The sequence below is a fragment of the Pelophylax lessonae genome (genome assembly GCF_965119305.1).
Source record: "Pelophylax lessonae genome assembly, chromosome: 1".
Taxonomy (NCBI): Eukaryota; Metazoa; Chordata; class Amphibia; order Anura; family Ranidae; genus Pelophylax; species Pelophylax lessonae.
Window position 1 is genome coordinate 246879096 of NC_138768.1, and position 20343 is coordinate 246899438.

At 45.8% G+C, this 20343-nt stretch overlaps 1 protein-coding gene across 16 annotated transcripts in view; it reads right to left on the minus strand.

Moving 5' to 3' along the window:
- RIMBP2 (RIMS binding protein 2) overlaps positions 1 to 20343 on the minus strand; it is an 855912-nt gene that overhangs the window by 251880 nt on the left and 583689 nt on the right. For all 16 annotated transcript variants that reach the window (XM_082266906.1, XM_082266905.1, XM_082266904.1 and 13 more), the window contains one exon: positions 18684 to 18806. In XM_082266906.1, the coding sequence (XP_082123032.1) occupies positions 18684 to 18806 (123 nt within the window). The remainder of the gene's footprint in view (positions 1 to 18683; positions 18807 to 20343) is intronic.

Genomic DNA, 20343 nt, shown 5'->3' on the forward strand with positions numbered 1-20343 from the left:
GGAATGAGGACAACTCTGTCCGGGAAAAAAGTCAGAAAGGGTTCCTTACTTCCCAGACTTTGGATCTCTGACACCCTTTTTGCAGATGTGATGGCCACCAGAAAGACCGTCTTGAGGGTGAGATGTTTTATAGATATAGGATCTTGAAGACTTGAGCCAACTGAGGATAAGAAATCCAGGACCAAAGGCATGTCCCACTTGGGGAATCTCAACTTTTTCTGTGGCCTTAGCCTTACTGCCCCTTTGAAGAATTGCCTGATCAAAGGATGTGTAGCCCAGGAAATGCCTGTGAAAGCGGATATGGCTGAGACTTGGACTCGTAAGGCGCTCACTGAAAGAGGTAATTCCAAACCTGACTGGAGAAAAGATAGAATATTCTGCACGGAAGGAGATGACCAGGACTTTCCTTTGGACTCTAGGAAAGAAGTAAACCTAGCCCAAATCCTTTCATAGGTTTTATTCGTGCTTTGTCTTCTAGCACTCAAAAGAGTTGGTATGGCTACTTCCGGACATCCTAACGCTTCCAGCCTTCCCCTTTCAAAAACCAGACCCGAAGGTGCAGACGGGCTGGGCATGGGTGAAGGATGGAGCCCTGGGACAGCAGATCTGCCCTGAGAGGAAGAGGGACTGGATCGCGGTAGCTCAGCTGGAATAATAGGGGAAACCACGGTCTGTTGGGCCAGAACGGGATTACTGCAACCACTTTGACTGACTCCATCTGGACTCTCCGCAGAAATTGAAAGATGACTGGCACTGGGGGAAAGGCATAAGCCTTGTGAAACTTCCAGCAATCTGTCAGGGCATCCACCCCGAATGCTCTGGGATCTCTGTTCCTCGAGTAAAACTTCTGCAACTTCCTGTTGTTGAAGGAGGCAAATAGATCCACCTCTGGGATGAACTCCAAGGACAGGATCCAGTTGAACACATCCTCGTGGAGAGACCACTCGTTGTTGTTGAGTTGTGTTCTCGAGAGGAAATCCGCCTGTGTGTTCTGAGCCCCTGGTATGTAAACTGCCGACAGATTGACCAGGTTTTTCTGAGCCCAGGTCATTATTGGCTCTACTTCCCGAAGCAGGGATGCACTGCGAGTTCCACCTTGTCTCCTCACATAGGCTACTGCAGTCGTGTTGTCTAACCTCAGCATGACTGAGGTGCCCCGAATGAGGTGGCTGAAGGCTAGTAACACTTGAAAGGCCGCTCGTAGTTCTAAGATGTTGGACACAGTCTGGCGAGACAAAAAGTCCCATTTCCCTTGGGCCATCTCTGTTCCGCAATGACCGCCCCAGCCGGTGTTGCTGGCGTCTGATGTCACTATCACCCAAGATATGGGGGCTATGGAGTGACAATTGTGCAAATTCTTCAGCTGTAGCCACCAAGGAAGCCAGCTCTTCATGGTTGCTGTTATTACTATTCTCTGAGAATTGCTGACTCCGTTCCATTGCTGAAGAAAACCCCTCTGAAAAGGCCTCATCTTCCAGAGAGCCCACTTCACCATGGGGGCTGTTGACACCATGGTGCCAATTACTCTTAGGCATTGTTTTGCTGTGAGACGGGATGCCGACAAAGCCATAGACACTCTGTCCCTGATTATTGGAATCTTCTCCTCTGGCAGAGAGATGGTACTGTTCTTGGTGTTGAACAGCGCGCCCAAAAAGACCAGGGACTGAGTGGGAATCAGATGGCTCTTTTCTCTGTTCAGGATCCAGCCGAACTTCTCCAGAGACGAGATAACCAGAGCTAGATGTTCCAGGATGACAGACTTGTCTTGGGCCAGAAGAAGGAGGTCGTCCAGATAATGATAAAGACGGACCTCTCTCAGTCTTATTAAGGCTACCACCGCTAACAAGACCTTCGAAAAGGTACGAGGCGACGTGGAAAGCCCGAAGGGGAGACATACAAATTGCAGATGACGTTGGCCGACCGAGAACCTCAGATATTGCTGAAACTCTGTTGCCACTGGCACGTGGAAGTATGCATCCTTCAGGTCTACTGAGACCATCCAATCTCCCGGTTGAACGGCTTGCTGAATGGAGAATAGAGTCTCCATCTTGAATTTTTCTCCTTTGATGAAGCGATTCAAGTGCGTCAGATCTATCACTGGTCTCCAGGCGCCGCTCTTTTTGCGCACCATGAAAAGAGGGGAGTACACTCCGAGTCTTCTTTCTGATTCTGGCACTGGAACCACTGCTCCTTGAGTGACTAGCGAGTCTACGTAGGATAAGAGAATCTCTCTCTTGTCTCCTGACCGCGGAAGGGAGGTAGGAACAAATCTGTCTCCGGGAATACTGATGAAGATCCAAGAATGACCTGCAGAGACTGTGTTGACGACCCAAGCATCCCGGATTGAGGCCGCCCAGACCTGCCGAAAGTGAAAGAGACGACCCCCCACCTGACCGGCCTGAGCGGGCCCAATCTCAAAAGGACTTTGAGGTGTCTCTATCCCCAGATGGATTGCTCTTGGGGCCTTTCCGAAAGGAAGACTGCCTGGACTTCCAATTTCTTCCAAACTCCCTTCCTGGCCTATAACTACGTGCCTCCCTGGCACGGTCAGTACTTGGTTTTCTAGGAGGAAGTCTCTTCTGACCAAGAAGACGCCTATCCTGGGGAAGGAAGCCCGACTTACCACCAGTAGCCTTAGAGATGGCGCTATCCAACTTATTCCCAAAGAGGGAAGAACCCTCAAAGGGAATGCGGCACCATACCTGCTTAGAAGCAGGATCAGCCAACCAAGGGCGTAGCCAAAGTGCACGCTTTGCCGTAACTGATGATAGCATCCCTCGAGCTAACAGGCGGATCATATCAATAGACGCCTCCCCCAGGAAGGCTGATGCTAATTTCAACTCCTGGATAGGAGAGCTCTTGGCTGCATCTTCAGAGAAACTTCTGAGGGAGTCATCGACATTGTCCACCCATACTTCCATGGCTTTGGACAGGGATGCCAAGGCTAGGGCCGGCTTGCAAGCAGCACCCACTGAAAGATAGACACGCTTCAGATCCGTGTCAATTTTCCTGTCAAGAGGATCCTTAAAGGAAACCGTATCCTCAAGAGGCAAAGTGACATGTTTCACAAGCCTCATAACAGCCGCATCCACAAGCGGAGGAGATTCCAGGTGTCTGACTTCCTCTTCCTTGAACGGATAAAGTTTAGCCAATTTTGAGACCATGGAGTTCTTTCTCTCCACCTTGCTCCATTCTTCCGTTATGATTTCCCCCAATTCGGGAATAAATGGAAAATTCAGCCGCTCCTTGCTCAGCTGCTTAAAGTATTTTCTCTGCTTTGGGGCGGAGACCGCTGGGTCTTCCCAATTTAAGGTTTCTCTGACGGCCTTTACTAACGGTGGAACCAGATTGAACGAAAATCCTAAGCTAGGCTCGTCTTCATCCGAATCGCTGTCAGACTCAAATACGGAGGGATGGCTAGGCTCAGACGATTCCAGGGCCCGTCCGCCAATGGACTCTCTAACAGGGGAAGCGGATGGATCTGGCGTTGGAGACTGCCGCTTATTAAGATCAGCCAGGGAGTCTTTGACTATGCGTTTGACCATAGATTCAAGATGCTGGTCAGAACCTCCTCTTTCACCCGCTGCCCGGGAATAACAGGAGTCGCATAGCGATTTTCCGTCCAGTAATCGGATACCACAGCCCCAGCACTTTGTCTCGCTGGATTGGCGTGAAGACCTAGGAGGTGACCGGTCTTTACTACGGTATCTGGACTTGGATGAGCCATGTCTGGAGGAAGAGCGATGAGGCTGCGTTTTAGCATGGCGATCTTCCCGCGTGCCCTGAGGTTGTTCGGACCTAGAGGAGGAGCTGCAAAGAGAAACATAGGGAATACAGAATAAGACTGACCAAATGTCCTGCTCCCCCCATTCCAGCCCTGTGCTTACCTAAGAGAGGGCTGGTCACAGGGGAGCGGTGCAGTATCCATTTGGAAATCAGCAGATACACTGGAAGAGATGATGCAAAGCATGCTAACAACTGGCATAATACTATTATAGCCACACATAGTAAGCTCCCCTTAATGTAGATCCACATACCTGTTAATAACAGTGAAAAAATGTGGGAACGCCGATCTACAGTCAGTCCCACCGAATGTGGGACTGACAGCTCTTTAAATTTGGCGCCGGCCGTGACGTCACGGCCGCGTCAACTGCGCATGCGCGAATAGCGGCATTTGCCGCTACTGCGCATGCGCGAACCAAGCCTCGTTCCCGGCCGGCCGGCGCGCATGCGCAGAGCGGCCGAGAATCACCGGAGATGGAACGCAGAGCGTTCCACGGCGCCATAGAGCCTCCAGGAAGCATACCGAGAGGAGATTTAGCCGCACACTAAACCACCAGGGAACTGAAAAGACCACTAAGAGCCACCAGGTAAGAAGGGGATAAAATAAGGCAAAGGTACTTACCCCCTCCAGAACGCTTACCACTAGACACCAGGGAAAACATCAGAGTCAGCCACCGGGACACACATACTCCATTGTTGGGGCAAAACAAGACGGCCACCCGCAGCAGCAGGGCTAATTGGCCATGCCATACGGCCTGCTTAGTCAGGCATCAAAGGCTCCTCTTCGGTTTGCCCTCCCCATACCCCGCAGCAGCAAGGGCTTATCGGGGACTCAATCCTGCCGACTCCAGTAACCCTGCGTCTTTTCAAACGATCATCAAGTAGCAAAAATGTAGGAATTCAGCACCAAACAGGTGCAGGAGGAGGACAAAAAAAGAACACGGATGCTGAAAGGGAGCAAGGATTTATGGGAGTGGGGTCCTATAGGGTAGGAGTGGAGGCGGGACTACCCAAACGTATGCTGCCATGGAGTCTGTCAGGAAAAATATTTTTATTTTACTAGAAAATTACTTTGAACCCCCAAACATTATATATTTTTTTAAAGCAGAGGCCCTATAGAATAAAATGGTGGATGTTGCAAATTTTTTTGTCACACGGTATTTGCGCACAGATTTTCCAAACGCAATTTTTGCGAAAAAAATACATTTTTTTTTTAATTTATTGCACAAATACACTATATAATTCCAATTTTTTTGGTAAAATTTAAAAGATGATCTTATGCCGAGTTCATAGACACCTAACATGACATGCTTTAAAAATTGCGCATGCCTGCGCAGCGACAAAAACGTATGTACATTTTTGAAAACCTTTAAAAGTCTCTACAGGTTACCACTTTAGACTTACAGAGGAGGTCTACTGCAAGAATTACTGCACTCGATCTGGCGATCGCGGCGATACCTCACATGCATGCTGCAATTGTGGTTTACATATGACACTAGACCACCGCTTGCGTGCGCCATTGCGCGCAAGCACCGGGGGTAAGGGGGGGGGCTCAATTTTTTTTTTTTTTCTTTTTCTTTTTTATGTTATTTTGACACCTTTCCTTTAATTTTTTTTTTTTTAAATCATTTTTATTGTTATCATAGTGAATTTAAATATCCCCTATGATAGCAATCTGTGGTGACAGGTACTCTTTTTTAAAAAAATTGGGGTCTTTTAGACTCTAGATCTCTCCTCTGACCTTAACGCATCTGACCACACCAAAATTGGTGTGATAAAATACTTTCCCAATTTCCCAATGGCCCTGTTTATTTCTGGCGAAACAGAAGTCATAAAATGCTCGTAGCCTCCGGCATCTTAGGCCATAGAGATGATTGGAGCCATTCTCATCTCCAATTAGCTCTATGGTTAGATAATTGAACCACCGGCTGCACTCTCGGGTTAACCGGTGGGACAGGAGAGCCAGAGAAAAACCATGGAAGGCTGCGGAAGGCGGCGGTGGGGGGGGGGGAGGCCCCTCCCACTGCATGTAAAAGCAGTCTAGCGGCCAATTACCTGCTAGAATTGCTTTTACATGTAAGCCGACCGCTGGCTTTAAAAAACGATACCAAGATGATGCCTAAATCTGCAGGCATCATCCTGGTATAACCACTCAAAGTCCAGCAACGTACCAGTACATTGCTGGTCCTTGTTTGGCATATAGGTTTTTTTTTTTTTCATGCAGCCTGTGGGCTGAACGGAAAAAAAGAGAACCTATCAGAAATCAGCACAGGAATAATGCGTAGTATTACTCATCATTAACCGCCCAAACAACCACCCACTGAATTTAATGATGGGTATACACGACACTATCCACGTATACCAAAATAGGATTTTAACTGCAGTGCTGAAATCAGAAAATCACCACAGCTGCTATCAGCAAAGGTATCCATATATGCTGAGCGCAAACGCTGTTTGTGTCAGAATATATAAAATCAATGCGTGGTAGCCGACGAGGGACCTGCAAGAGAAACAGGTCACAAAAGAATGAAAAAACAAACAAAGGACATTGAAAAAAAGTATAGTAGGAAGGAGTAGAAGGACATATAAAATGACTGACAACAACAGTTTTTGGATCTTCATCATTAACCGCCCAAACAACCACCCACTGAATTTAATGATGGGTATACACGGCGCTATCCACGTATACCAAAATAGGATTTTAACTGCAGTGCTGTAATCAGAAAATCACCACAGCTGCTATCAGCAAAGGTATCCATATATGCTGAGCGCAAACGCTGTTTGTGTCAGAATATATAAAATCAATGCGTGGTAGCCGACGAGGGACCTGCAAGAGAAACAGGTCAGAAAAGAATGAAAAAACAAACAAAGGACATTGAAAAAAAGTATAGTAGGAAGGAGTAGAAGGACATATAAAATGACTGACAACCACAGTTTTTGGATCTTCATCATTAACCGCCCAAACAACCACCCACTGAATTTAATAATGGGTATACACGGCGCTATCCACGTATACCAAAATAGGATTTTAACTGCAGTGCTGAAATCAGAAAATCACCACAGCTGCTATCAGCAAAGGTATCCATATATGCTGAGCGCAAACACTGTTTGTGTCAGAATATATAAAATCAATGCGTGGTAGCCGACAAGTACCTGCAAGAGAAACAGGTCACAAAAGAATGAAAAAACAAACAAAGGACATTGAAAAAAGTATAGTAGGAAGGAGTAGAAGGACATATAAAATTACTGACACCACAACAGTTTTTGGATCCTTTTATTTTTCTTTCTAACTGTTCCTTTACTTCTTGATTTGGGAGGGACTGCGATCTTCTGCGATCTTCTCTTCCAGCTTGGGTCTCTCAAAATGTCGATGGACATCCAACATCCTTCGAGACCCTGTGTTTATGTGCCCTACACTGTGTCGTGCTGTACCCTACGCTAATAATCCACTAGTGTATGGTAGCGCTCGAAACATTCCCCGATGCAGAGACCAGGTTGGTCAGGACATTTGGGACAATAATAATGGGTGTCACGCCTAAATCCGCGCTTGCTACAGACACGACATCTTCTTTGGGGCCATCTTTGGGTAGGGGTACTCGGGAGGACATGTGAAAAATGCCTCTCATGCAGCCGGCTCACTGCATCTGGAAGGGGAAGTTGGGCAGGCATGCCTCCTGGGTACAGGTAGGCAAGGATGATCTCTTCCTGGAATTCCCGGAAAGATCCAGTTCGTCCTGACGCCCTGTATAGGACAAAGGCGTTCAGCATAGCCAATTGGTATAGGTAAACAGACACTTTTTTGTACCAGCGTCTGGCTTTACGGGCAACTAAATACGGCGCCAAAAGCTGGTCGTTAAGGTCCACCCCTCCCATATTAAGGTTATATTCGTGGACACAGAGGGGTTTCTCCATAACGCCAGTTGCCGTAGGAATTTGGATCGTCGTGTCTGGGTGAAGGGAGGACAGAACATAAACATCCCGTGTATCCTTCCACTTCACCGCAAGTAATTTGTCCGTTTTCAAGCAGGCTCTCGCCCCCCGACTAAGACGGGAATCTACAAGCCGTTGGGGGAAGCCCCGGCGATTAGGTCGCACTGTGCCACATGCGCCAATTTGCAAATCGAGAAGGTGACTAAATAGTGGCACGCTTGTATAAAAATTGTCCACGTACAAATGGTACCCCTTTCCGGATAAGGGTGACACCAAGTCCCAAACGATCTTACCGCTGCTCCCTATGTAGTCTGGGCAGTTGGGGGGCTCCACACAGCTATCTTTTCCCTCATAGACCCGGAAACTAACTGTATAGCCTGTGGCCCTGTCACACAATTTATACAGTTTGACCCCGTACTTGGCACGCTTGCTGGGGAGGTACTGTTTCATAGCAAGGCGGCCAGTAAATTTAATCAGGGACTCGTCAACGCAGACAACTTGTTCGGGGGTAAACAAGGCTGCAAACCGCTGATTGAAGTGGTCTATGAGGGGCCGAATTTTGTGGAGCCGATCGTATGCAGGGTCTCCCCGAGGACGACAGAGTTCATTGTCGCTGAAATGCATAAATCGCAGAATTTGCTCGTATCTCGTCCTGGACATAGAGGCAGAGTACATGCGCATATGGTGAACTGGGCTAGTGGACCAATATAGCCGCAATTCACTCTGTTTAGTTATGCCCATGTGGAGGGAAAGGCCCAGAAAGATCTTAAATTCGGAAACCGTTATAGGTTTCCAGCCGAATTGTCTGGCAAGGGGTGAATTTGGGTTGGCGGCGATGAACTGTTGTGCATATAAATTTGATTGATCCACAATAGATCTGTAAAGATCTTCCGTGAAGAACAGCTCAAAAAAGTTCAGGGGCGTAAAACCAGCTGTCTCCACGTGGATTCCAGGTTGGGCGGTGAATGGGGGAAGTACTGGCGCTGTAGTATCAGTGGGTTGCCAATTAGGAAATGCCAGCGCATCAGGGAGGGCACTATGGGCTCTACGGGCCTGTCTTCGAATACGCGGTGGCCGCGGGCCACTACTTGTGCTAGCCACCGCACCAGCTTCAACTGCACTTAGGGGACTCGCCACGTCACCAGGTCTTACTGCAGTGCTGGTTGTACTAGGTCCAGGTTGTACTAGGCCGCTGGCGCTTGCCAGGTCGCCAGAAGGATGAGCGGCACTAGTACCCACACTCTGCTCCATACGAGCACCCTGCGATTCCTGCATCACAACAACTTCAGAATGGGGTCGGGTACGCCTGGGTCTAACAGGGACCCATCTGTCGTCGGAGCTATCTGTCAGGGAGCCGCTGCCGTCATCAGGTTCATATACTGACACTAATTCGGTCATTGTAGCTTCCCCTTCGCTATCAGATGACTCGGTCAGCATAAAACTGATAAGCTCTTCATCCCTGTACGAACGTTTGGTCATTTTGGTAACTAAATTTACTCGTACAGTGATGCGACTCACAGGTAATAAAAGCACCTGGTTGTCGAAGATTATTTCAAGCGCTACAAAAAAAAACTGCTAATGCTAGCAGGGATCAGGCCTGACTCTGCTAACACAGCGGTTTTGTGTCTTGTGTTTTTTTGCAAGTGACAGTAATCTATTGATTACTACACTTGCCTGGGTGAAAGGGTTAAACGCAGGTGCTGGCCGGAATCAGTACTGATCGTGCAAACACCGCGTTTTGGGAACCCTAAACTATGGGGGCGCTAGTATAGTTCTGATCAGATCAGATATTGATCTGTTCAAACACTATACTAGAAATGGAAGTGTAGGTGCGTGCGTGCGTGCGTGCGTGCGTGTGTGGCAATCAAGGGGTTACTTCTAAACTATGCGCTGGGGATCTGGGGGGGGGGTGGCGGGGACCCTAAACCTCCTTTGGGAAAGAAACTAGCTAGCTAGCGCAACCTCAAGTCACAATGACACCAATACAAAATACAGTAAAAACAGTATATTATGTGTGTATTAGTGCTAATGTGACAGAGGGTGTAGGGGTTAACGGGATGTGATCAGGGGGGGATCAGGGGTTTAAATCTTTATTGGAAGGGACTGGCGGGTATCCTAAGGATAAAAGGAACGGTGGCAAGCGCTAAACCTGGTCACAAGTCACACTTATACGGGTATATAGAAAATGCTATATACTGTATACAGTGTGCGTTGTGGCAGGGGGTGTAGGGGTGATCAGGAGGGGATCAGGGGATTAAATCTTTATTGGGCGGGTGGCGGGGACCCTAAACCTCCTTGGGACACAAACTTAGTCGCCTGCGCTAATTCTGATCACAATGACACTAATACAAAAATACAAAAACACAGTATATTACGTTTGTATTAGTGCTGATGTGACAGAGGGTGTAGGGGTTAACTAGCGGTGATCAGGGGGGGATCAGGTGGGATCAGGGGCTTAAATCTTTATTAGGGGGGGTGGCGGGTAATTCAAGTGGAAAAAGGGGGGTCGCAAGCGCTAGACCTGACCACAAATCACACTTATACGGGTATATAGCAAAATGCTATATACTGTATACGGTGTGTGTTATGGCAGGGGGTGTAGGGGTGATCAGGGGGGGGTCAGGGGCTTAAATCTTTATTGGGCGGGTGGCAGGGACCCTAAACCTTCTTGGGACAGAAACTTAGTCGCCTGCGCTAAATCTGATCACAATGACACTAATACAAAAATACAATAACACCGTATATTGCGTTTGTATTAGTGCTGATGTGACAGAGGGTGTAGGGGTTAACGGCGGTGATCAGGGGGGGGGTCAGGGGAGATCAGTGGGTTAAATCTTTATTAGGGGGGGTGGGGGGTAATTTGAGTGGAAAAGGGGGGGTCGCAAGTGCTACACCTGTTCACAAATCACACTTATACAGGTATATAGGTATATGCTATATGCTGTATATAGTGTGTGTTGTGTCAGGTGCTGTAGGGGTTAATTGGGGGGGCGATCGGGGGTGAAATGTGCCTATCTAACTGTGTGTGGGTGTGCTTGGTGCAGTACTCACAGTAAGATGTGCTCTTACACGCTGGATCCAAAAAGACCGTTGTGGGGGGAGGGCACATCTCCTCTAAGCCTGTGTTTACATTTCACAGGCTTAGAGGATGATCTGATTGGGCAGGACCGATCAACAGGTCCAGACCAAAAATGATTGGCCTGGACCTGATGACTGATCGGTTCTGAACCCAATCGAGTCATCATCGGCGGCGGGGACGCGCGGGAGCGCGCACAGGGCCGGCAAATTGTGCTGACGTAGGCCTACGTCAGTTTGCCTGGCCGGGGCTGAGTGCCGACGTAGATCGTCGTGCGCCGGTCGTAAAGTGGCTAGACAAGGCCTGACGAAGGGGCATGCATGCCTCAAATGCTAGCACCACTCCGCTTCCACCAGATGTGATGAGGGAGAAGCTGTGAGGCCGACAGGACACCAGGAAGTGCCAGAAGCCACTGACAGCCAGGACCCAGGGCTGTCTACACCTCTCCTGCCTCCCATGCAGTGGATCGGATGACTTGCAGTAAAGCCTGCTTTCCTATCACTCATGTGAGTGCATTACCTTTTATGCCAATAAAGGATTGTTTTAATACTACACTCAGGTGGTGCTGCTCTGTTCTCTCTTATTATTTGTCTACCATGCACAGAGTCCCCTCCTAACTCTGATAGAGCCGGCGGCCACCCAGCCATCCATCTCTACATAGACTCTACTCCATGGACTTTGTATCTATATACACCTGAAACATTTATCATTATTGTGTTCTTTATTAATATTTTTTGATTCTATATATCTGCTTTTATATCTATTGTTTACATTCGTTTTTATAATTTTCCCCTCACACTGTGGGTTTAATAGCGCTGGTCCAGCATCTGTTATATATTTCTGCTAAACTAAATTTGGAGCTGCATATTTGCCTTATCCTACACTGGGAGAAGCTCAACCGAAACATTTATTAATTTAGAGGTATGTATAGGGATAACTGACAAGTTTGCTTTGAATATTAAAAATGAATTAAAGTGTTACTACAGTTTAATATTTATTTTTTATTAAAGTAACAAACATGTTATACTTGCCTGCTCTGTGCAGTGGTATTGCACAGAGTGGCCCCCCAATCCGCCTCCTCTGGGGTCCCCAGGGACGATCTTGGCTCCTCCTCTTCTTTTTAGGATTAACATAGCCAGCTGCTGGCTACGAGGTGAGCGTAGTCTGCGTGCTCCCGACCTGTATGTCTATTGAGCCTTGCTCCATAGACTTACACAGCAGGACATAGGCCCACCCCCCACTTCCTCTGCAATGCATCTGATTGACAGCAGAAAGAGCCAATGGCTCCTGCTGCTGCTCGAATGCTGTGTAAAGAGGAAGTAAGGGGAGAATAGATGCAGCCATGCACAGCGCTGGCCTAACAGGGGAAGGGGGGCACAGAGACACTGAAAATGTTTTTTACCTTAAGGAAAACAAAGCATTGCACATTAACAATTTGAGGCATAAAAGCATACAATCCTACTGTTTATGGCCGCTACAGTCATTCACTTCTTTGGCTGGCTGAATGTGCCACTTGCAGCTCCCCGGGTGTGGAAAAATGCTGGAATTTTACACTAGAACATATTTTAGGCTGCAAACCATCCATTTGCAGGAGACCATAGCCAGTTTAGTGCATTATTGCATTCGATTCATCTAATTTAGTTTTCCTTTATTCAAATTCAAGTCATGATGTTTAACACCAGCTCAATGCTCTGTGCATTGAACAAGAAGAGTGTGCCAATAAGTACTTACACCTCAAATCAGGGATCTCCAAACTTCACGTCCCATAGGGCATTGTAAAACTCTGACATTCACAGACATGACTAGGCATGATGGAAATTGTTGTCCCTGAACAACTGGAGGGCCATAGTTTGGAGACCCCTGCCTTAAATGATGCAGCACGGGGCATTTTTATTTAGTCTTAAGAAAACTTTGACTCCTCTCCCTTTTTATAAATGTAGCCACGCTTTAACTCTTTATATCTGCAAACTATAGATTATTGTTCTCTGGAAATCCTTATGCGATGCTCCTAGTGCATAATCCTAGTTCTGAGACCATGCAGTCACAACCGCAGGTCTCTAGCAACTGGGAACCAGTCAGCATGGTTCCTAATCATTTACTCACCATAGGGTGTAACAGCACAATTGTTGCAAAACTATCTAGGTTTTCAATCGACAGCCCACAACTAGCTGAATTATGAGAAGTCTGCTACCCTGTCAGTTAGCTAGACAGATCAAGAATGTCTGTAAAAGAAATACAGATACATAGATGGACAGATAGTATAGAGGTGCTATTATAATCTGTAATCTATAATACACAAAATTGTTTCGCCATATGGGAACAAACTAGATTATGTGAATACCCACTCACCATGTCTAGCTTAAATGAACCTTTGCTTAAGTAATCTGATTAGCAGAGGAGGAAAGCCTGCTGTGTAATGGAAAAGCTTCTTTAAGGGGATTTTTGCAAGAACAGGACTAGTTCACAAAAATAAGTGGTCTTAAATATGTTTTTTTTTCTTTTATGTACACCATGTAACTATGTATAGGATCCAATATTTGATAATCCAAATAGCGGTAATACCCACATTGCCGAATACTTCAAACTGTTTTTATATTTCATCTCTGCTAAAGACTACCTTCTTTGCTGTCAATAATTCTTCCTGCCTTTATTTTTCTTCAAGAATCATATATAATTTATTGCTAACGTCATTTGCTCAATGGGGGATCATAAGACCAACATAACCTTTAACACAACAAATACAGTGTAATTAGTAGAGTTATGTCCTGCGTGCTTTTATAATAAGTTATCTGCTTCCACCAATGTATATTTAACTGAAATCTGTTTAACTATTTCCTGAAAAGAACATTGTTTGCCTAGTTATAACACACAAATAAGTATTTGATTAAATATAATGATTCATTATAATATAATATAATTTATCATAATGAAAAAAAAAACATACAGGTGATGCAGCAGTCACTATGTACACATTTTCAATATATACAGAAATAAACATACTTTAGATTTCCACTTGCTTATGTCACATCACCCTTTCTTTTTTAACTATATACACTACCTACACTTGATAAGGGCTGTTGGAAGCTTGTAGAAATCATCTTTCACTTGCTCTCTACATGAAATAAAATGGTTGAATGAAATCTAAAAGCTTACTGCAGCAATCACAAAACTGTCAGGTAAACATAGCACCATTGTGCAAAGTGTGAAATGTTTTCCATGTAGGCGTGTATAGAGGCTGCTCACATTCTAATAAAGGGTCTACAAAGTTGGGATCGCCCGATTATCGGCAAGGCCGATATATATCGAGAGCCGATATGCACTTTCCCTGATATATCGGAATCGGCCCCGGAGGTTTTATTGCCGATATTGTCGTGACATCATTGCGTATGTTGGGCCTCCGCGCACTGGGACAGCTTCTGCCTTCTTAGGCTGCCTCCCTCAGTCTCACCTGGAGTCGGGAAGTCTAGGGACAGTGAGTGTACAGTGCAGTTTACAGTGCACACAGTGTGTTTAACACAACCGCCATACATACACCCACCCACAGCTGCCCGGTGCCAGCCACCCACACACCCACAGGCCTGTACCAGCCAGAGGCCCTGCCTGTAACAGCCAGCAACAGGCCCTGCCTGTACCAGCCAGCCAGCCAGCCACAGGCCCTAGGCCTCTACCAGCCAGCCACCCACCACACAGGGTGCCAGCCAGCCACCCACCAAAGGGTGCCAGCCATCACACAGGGTGCCAGCCAGCCCCCCACCAAAAGGTGCCAGCCAGCCACCCACCACAGGGTGCCAGCCAGCCACCCACCCACCACAGGGTGATAGCCACCCACCATAGGGTGCCGGCCAGCCACCCAACACAGGGTGCCAGCCACCAAAGGGTGCCAGCCAGCCAGCCATCCACCACCACAGGGTGCCAGCGAGACAGCCACCCACCTCAGGGTGCCAGCCAGCCAGTCACCCACCACAGGGTGCCAGCCAGCCACCCACCACAGGGTGCCAGCCAGACACCCACCAAAGGGTGCCAGCCAGCCAACCAACCACCCACCCACCAAAGGGTTCCAGCCAGGCACCCACCCACCCACCAAAGGGTGCCAGCCAGCCACCCACCCACCACAGGGTGCCAGCCAGCCAGTCACCCACGAAAGGGTGCCTGCCAGCCAGACAGCCACCCACCAAAGGGTCCCAGCCAGACAGTTTTTTTAAGCCTATATTCAATTTCAGTAGTGTCTTTCAAATTTCAATGGAGATGGATGCAGATAAAAAAGTGTGGTCTGGGACTATTTCTCATCTCCATCTCCAGGAAAAGCAGCAGCAGTGTGCACAAACAATGTAAGCATGGGATCAATAACTGCAAAAACCAAAGAAACATCAAATCTTTGGGTCCATCAAAGAGTTCATCATGTTGAATTATATTATGCAGCACAGAAAAAACAAAATGAATCACAAGGTGAAACATCACTATCCCAGGCAACAATAACAGATATGTTTCAGAAAAAAAAAAAAGGTGCCTAAAATCGGATGGAAGATCCCAACTGCTGGACAGAGTAATCACAGAGATGATGGTCACTGATAACCAGCCATTTACAATGGTATCTCACTCTGATTTTAAGCAGTTGATGTCCATAGTTGGGCCAATGTACACACTGAAGAGTGACAAGCATTATCGAACCGAAATGCTGGGAAAGATTCACCAAAAGGTTGTTGAGAAAGTAAAGGCTATGCTGAAATCAGAGAATGCTGGCAACTCACTCTCATTCATGACCGACTGCTGGTCAGGACAAACAGAATCACTAATGAGTCTTACATGCCACTTCATTGACAACGGATGGACAAGAAGGCATTTGGTGTTGAATACAAAAGTGATGCATAGGATCCCACACTGGGGAGTACATTAGAGAAAGGTTTCTAGGCATGCTAGAAGAATAGGGAATCACCAAAGATTGAGTGATGCTTGTGCTTCAAGACAGCGGAGCGAACATGGTATGAGACTTGCTGAAGTGTCAGACCTCAGTTGCATGGCACACACCCTCTAACTTGTGGTAAATGATGGTCTGTCAAACCAGAGAGCTTTGCTTGACATAATTAACATGCTCAAGAGGTGCGCAGGCCATTTCCACCATTCAATCCTTGCCAAGCAGCGACTGAGGTGCATTCAGGAAGACCTTGGCCTACCCAAACACAACTTGATTAATGCTGTTACAACACAATAGAACTCAACACTTCACATGCTGCAAAGAATGCTGGAGCAGAAGTGAGCTCTTACCATATATTCAGGTGAATATGGAGGATATTCTTGCCCTATTGCTGATCAGTCGGACATTGTTGCCAATGTCATTGAGACCCTCCTCCCCATAGAGGAAGTGACTGCACTGCAGTAGTGATTTAAAATGATTGCAGCAGTGAGTGGTGCACTACTGCAGCAGTAGTCCACTGACTCCAATCCACTGTCTAACTTTTTTTCTAGCAGATTTGCACTGACTGCACTGCAGTAGTGATTTAAAATTATTGCAGTGAGTGAGTGCACTACTGCAGCAGTTTATGCATCATTCACAATCAGATGATGTGAAACTGATGTCCCCGCAAGTGCGGTTTTCCTATCAGTTTTCATGCAGTTAAGGTGTGAAGAACGAGCCCTTAATGTTAAAAATGTTAATAAGCAAACATTAACATGTTCAGTAACAGATTTGTGTCGAAAATTGTGTTTATTTTGCAAAACTGTAAATGTTCAAAATATCGGCCCATATCGGTATGCAATGGCCAACATATCGATATCGGTAACGAAAAACCAATATCAGTCGATCCCTACTACAAACTACTGCCCGTGCACCAAATTTGGCATGCTGCAAGAATTTATCCAGCCCTCTAATTTAAAAGGGGACTCTAATGGAGACCATGATGTAAGGGGTACTTTTCTGGGGACACTGATGTAAGGGGGACTCTTATAGGGATGCTCATATATAGGGAATTCTGATGTAGTGGGGACTTTGATGGGATCAAATTTATTTGGAATATATCTGCTTTGTTTACTGAAGGTTTCACTTCACTATATCATGTCATGCTGATTATTAAAAAAAAAAAAAAAATAGAAGACGCCAAGAAAAATGTACTCATTCATTTAAATTTGATTCATTCATTTATAAAACCAGCGTAGAAAAGTTTAGAGACATTTTTGGAAGATGGATTCTTCAGTGTCTAGGCTTGTTGTACTACACACGGGCAAAGCATAAAACATTTCAACAAGTGGGTCTAAATGTTGAAGGTTTTTTTTTACCATGTGCACAAGAGCGGCGGCTCTCCTGGGTCTCTGCCTCCTCGTTGGCTGAGAGACAGCCATTGGCTCCAGATGCTGTCAATCATAGCCAGTGAGGAGGGGACGTGGTGGGGTCAAGCCCCATTCTGTGTGTATTCTGGACACACAGAACGGGACTCGGTGAGCGAGCACGCACAAGCTTCCCCATAGCAAGCTGCTTTCTTTTTTTTAAATGTTAACCTTTAATATCACTTTAAAGTAAGCCTGCTCTTTGCTTCAACAAGACAAAGTAATAGATTTCTTGAATAAGAGGCACTGTAAGCAGTCAGAGCTTTACATCTTTCAACCTATCCCATGCTATAACTAGACCTGGAAATTCAGGTGAATGTTTTACTTTCTGAAAACTAAAACTTGAACAAAGCTGTGCAAACTAACACTAGATTCCCCACCCCCTCATGGGGCAGTAATCTGGCCTGTTTAGATACTTAAGCCCCGTACACACGTAGCGATCGTCGGCCGAACGAACGGCCGTCTTTTGTCCAGGGCTGTCGTGTCTGTTGAAATCTGCAAAAGACTGCACACGAATTTTGTCGGCCAACAACAGCCGACTGCAGAAGTGATGTCATGTGATGGTTAACTTTCCTTGTCTTTTTTCTTTTCTGAGCATGCCCAGTCTTGCAAATCTGCTGATTGTCGTCCGAATTCTGTACTGACTGGCGAACAATCGGCCGTTCTGGTGTTGGCCAACAAAAATTTTAATGCCTGCACGACAGATTCTGTACGGCCGAAAATGCGCTGTCGGCTGTCGGAAGCATCATACTAACAAGCCTACAAACGGCCGATCGGTCGTCGGCCGAATATTTACGGCCGACAATCGGTACGTGTGTACGGGGCTTAAATCTTAAAATGTGGTATGCAGGGGATGTATCATGATTGCCTCATATCTGGAAGTACTGGGTTTTCCTCTGGCTTGGGAGCAGGGTGGGTGCAATGCAGTAAAGGTAAGTTCATGCTACTTTTGGCGCCTCTTATGCAGAAAACCTGATTTTTTTGTCTAATATGTGCAAAATACAGGTTCTCTTGAGATCTAGCCCTAAAACTGACTCTACTTAATGCAGTTCTTTGGCTTTGCAGCTCTTTGGTTTTGCATGTGAAGTTATGTGTAAATAATACAGCATACAGAGGTGAGAAGTGAGAATTAATATTGACAGTAAGCAGTGAACACTGGCAATTAGCACTGTCTATGACGGTAATAAATGAGGATAATTGTGATGATATGCCTATGACTTTTAATGCACTGTAAGAATAGATCTCAAAGCACTGTGACTAATGATGGCAATGATCAGTTGATTGTTGTGTCCCACAATGCTTTAATATACTATATACTGTATATTCCGGCTTGATTGTCTGTGAAATACGGCAGGCAGACACAGGGTAAACATCAGAAGGGCATGCAGGTCAACATGGGAGAGCAAGTGAAAATAGCACAAACTCTTTGCAGCTATCCACATTTGAAAATGGCACAACCCAGGTTAAATCCTGGTTCATGCCAATCAATTAGCTCATACGCATCAATCAGTGAGCTCATCAAATATTATAGCATTAGTCAGAACAATCCCATCTAAGTGACAAGGCTTTGTCTCACCTTTAGGACCTGCTCTAGGTTCTCCAGTTTGGCTTGGAGCTGGTACTTCTCCTTCACAGCCAAATCTCTTTCTTTGGTGACTATAGTGAGGGTTTCTCGAAGCTGCTCATAGTCCAACTTCACCTGTTATGAACAAAAAAAGAACATTTGGACTTGATTATGGAATGAATTACGTCATAGAAATGTATTTATTTACAGAAGGTCAAAATAAAAAAACTTTATATATGATAGAGAGGTATATACAAACATATTGGGGATGATTTATTAAGGCAAATATGCTGCTCAACACTAGTTATGATAAATCAGTTGTTACACATGCACATATAAAATTTCACACATCTCTATTTGTATTAGGTATATGAGACATGCAGTCCATTGCCTGGGACAGACAAAGGCTGCTACAAGGAAGGATCTTTAGGGGATTTCTTTTGTCTAAATAAACAGTGGGTTTGATTTACTAAAACTGGAGAGTGCAAAATCTGGTGCAGCTGTGCATGGCAGCCAATCAGCTTCTAACTTCAACTTGTTCAATTAACCAGTTGCCAACTGCCCCACGCAGATTTACTGCGGCAGGGCGGCTTGGCTGTGCATAATCACGTGATTATGTGTACGCGGTCCCGGTGGCGCGCGTGCCGCCGAGACCGCGCTCCCGTTGTGATTAGACACAGAGGGAGTCAGGCAGCGGGAGGAGCCGTCTCCTGCGATCGTCAGAGAAACTGACAGAAGACCCATCTGCTTATGTAAACAAAGCAGGCGGGTCTTCTTTTACACAGGCAGAGAGAGAGATCAGGAGTTTCAGCTAAGCTGAAATCCCGATCTCTCTCTGCCTGTCACAGGGCCCCCCCCCCACAGTCAGTAAGCATTTTTAGGCATATATTAACCCCTTTGATCACCCTCAGTATTAACCTCTTCCCTGCCAGTATCATGTATACAGGAACGGTGCATAATATTTAGCACTGATTACTGTATTAATGTCACTGGTCCCCAAAAAAGTGTCAAAAATGTCAGTTAGGGGTCCGATCTGTCCGCCGCAATGTCGCAGTCCCGCTAAAAATCACAGATCGCCGTCATTACTAATAAAAAGAAAAAAAATAAAAAGTCCAAAAATCTATCCCATAGTTTTGGTATAACTTTTGCGCAAACCAATTAAAATACGCTTTTTGGGATTTTTTTTACCAAAAAAATGTAGCAGAATACAAATTGGCCTAAACTGATAAAAAAATTAGATTTTTTACATTTTTTTTATTGGGAATGTTTTATAGCAGAAAGTAAAAAATATGTTTTTTTTTTTTCAAAATTGTCACTCTTTTTTTGTTCATAGCACAAAATCTAAAAACCGCAGAGGTGATCAAATACCACCAAAAGAAAGCTCTATTAATGGGGAAAAAAATGACATTAATTGTATTTGGGTACAGCGTCGCACGACCGGGCAATTTTTTGTTAAAATAACGCAGTGCCGAATCGCAAAAAATGGCCTGGTCATTAAGGGGGTAAAACCTTCCGGAACTGAGGTGGTTAAGCTTTGACAAAATAACCTGGAAGCTGATTGGTTTCTATGCAGAGCTTCACCAGATTTTGCACTCTCCAGTTTTGGTAAATCAACCCCACTGTTACAGATAAAGTTAGACTCTAAGCAAGCCACTTATTACGCCATTAAATA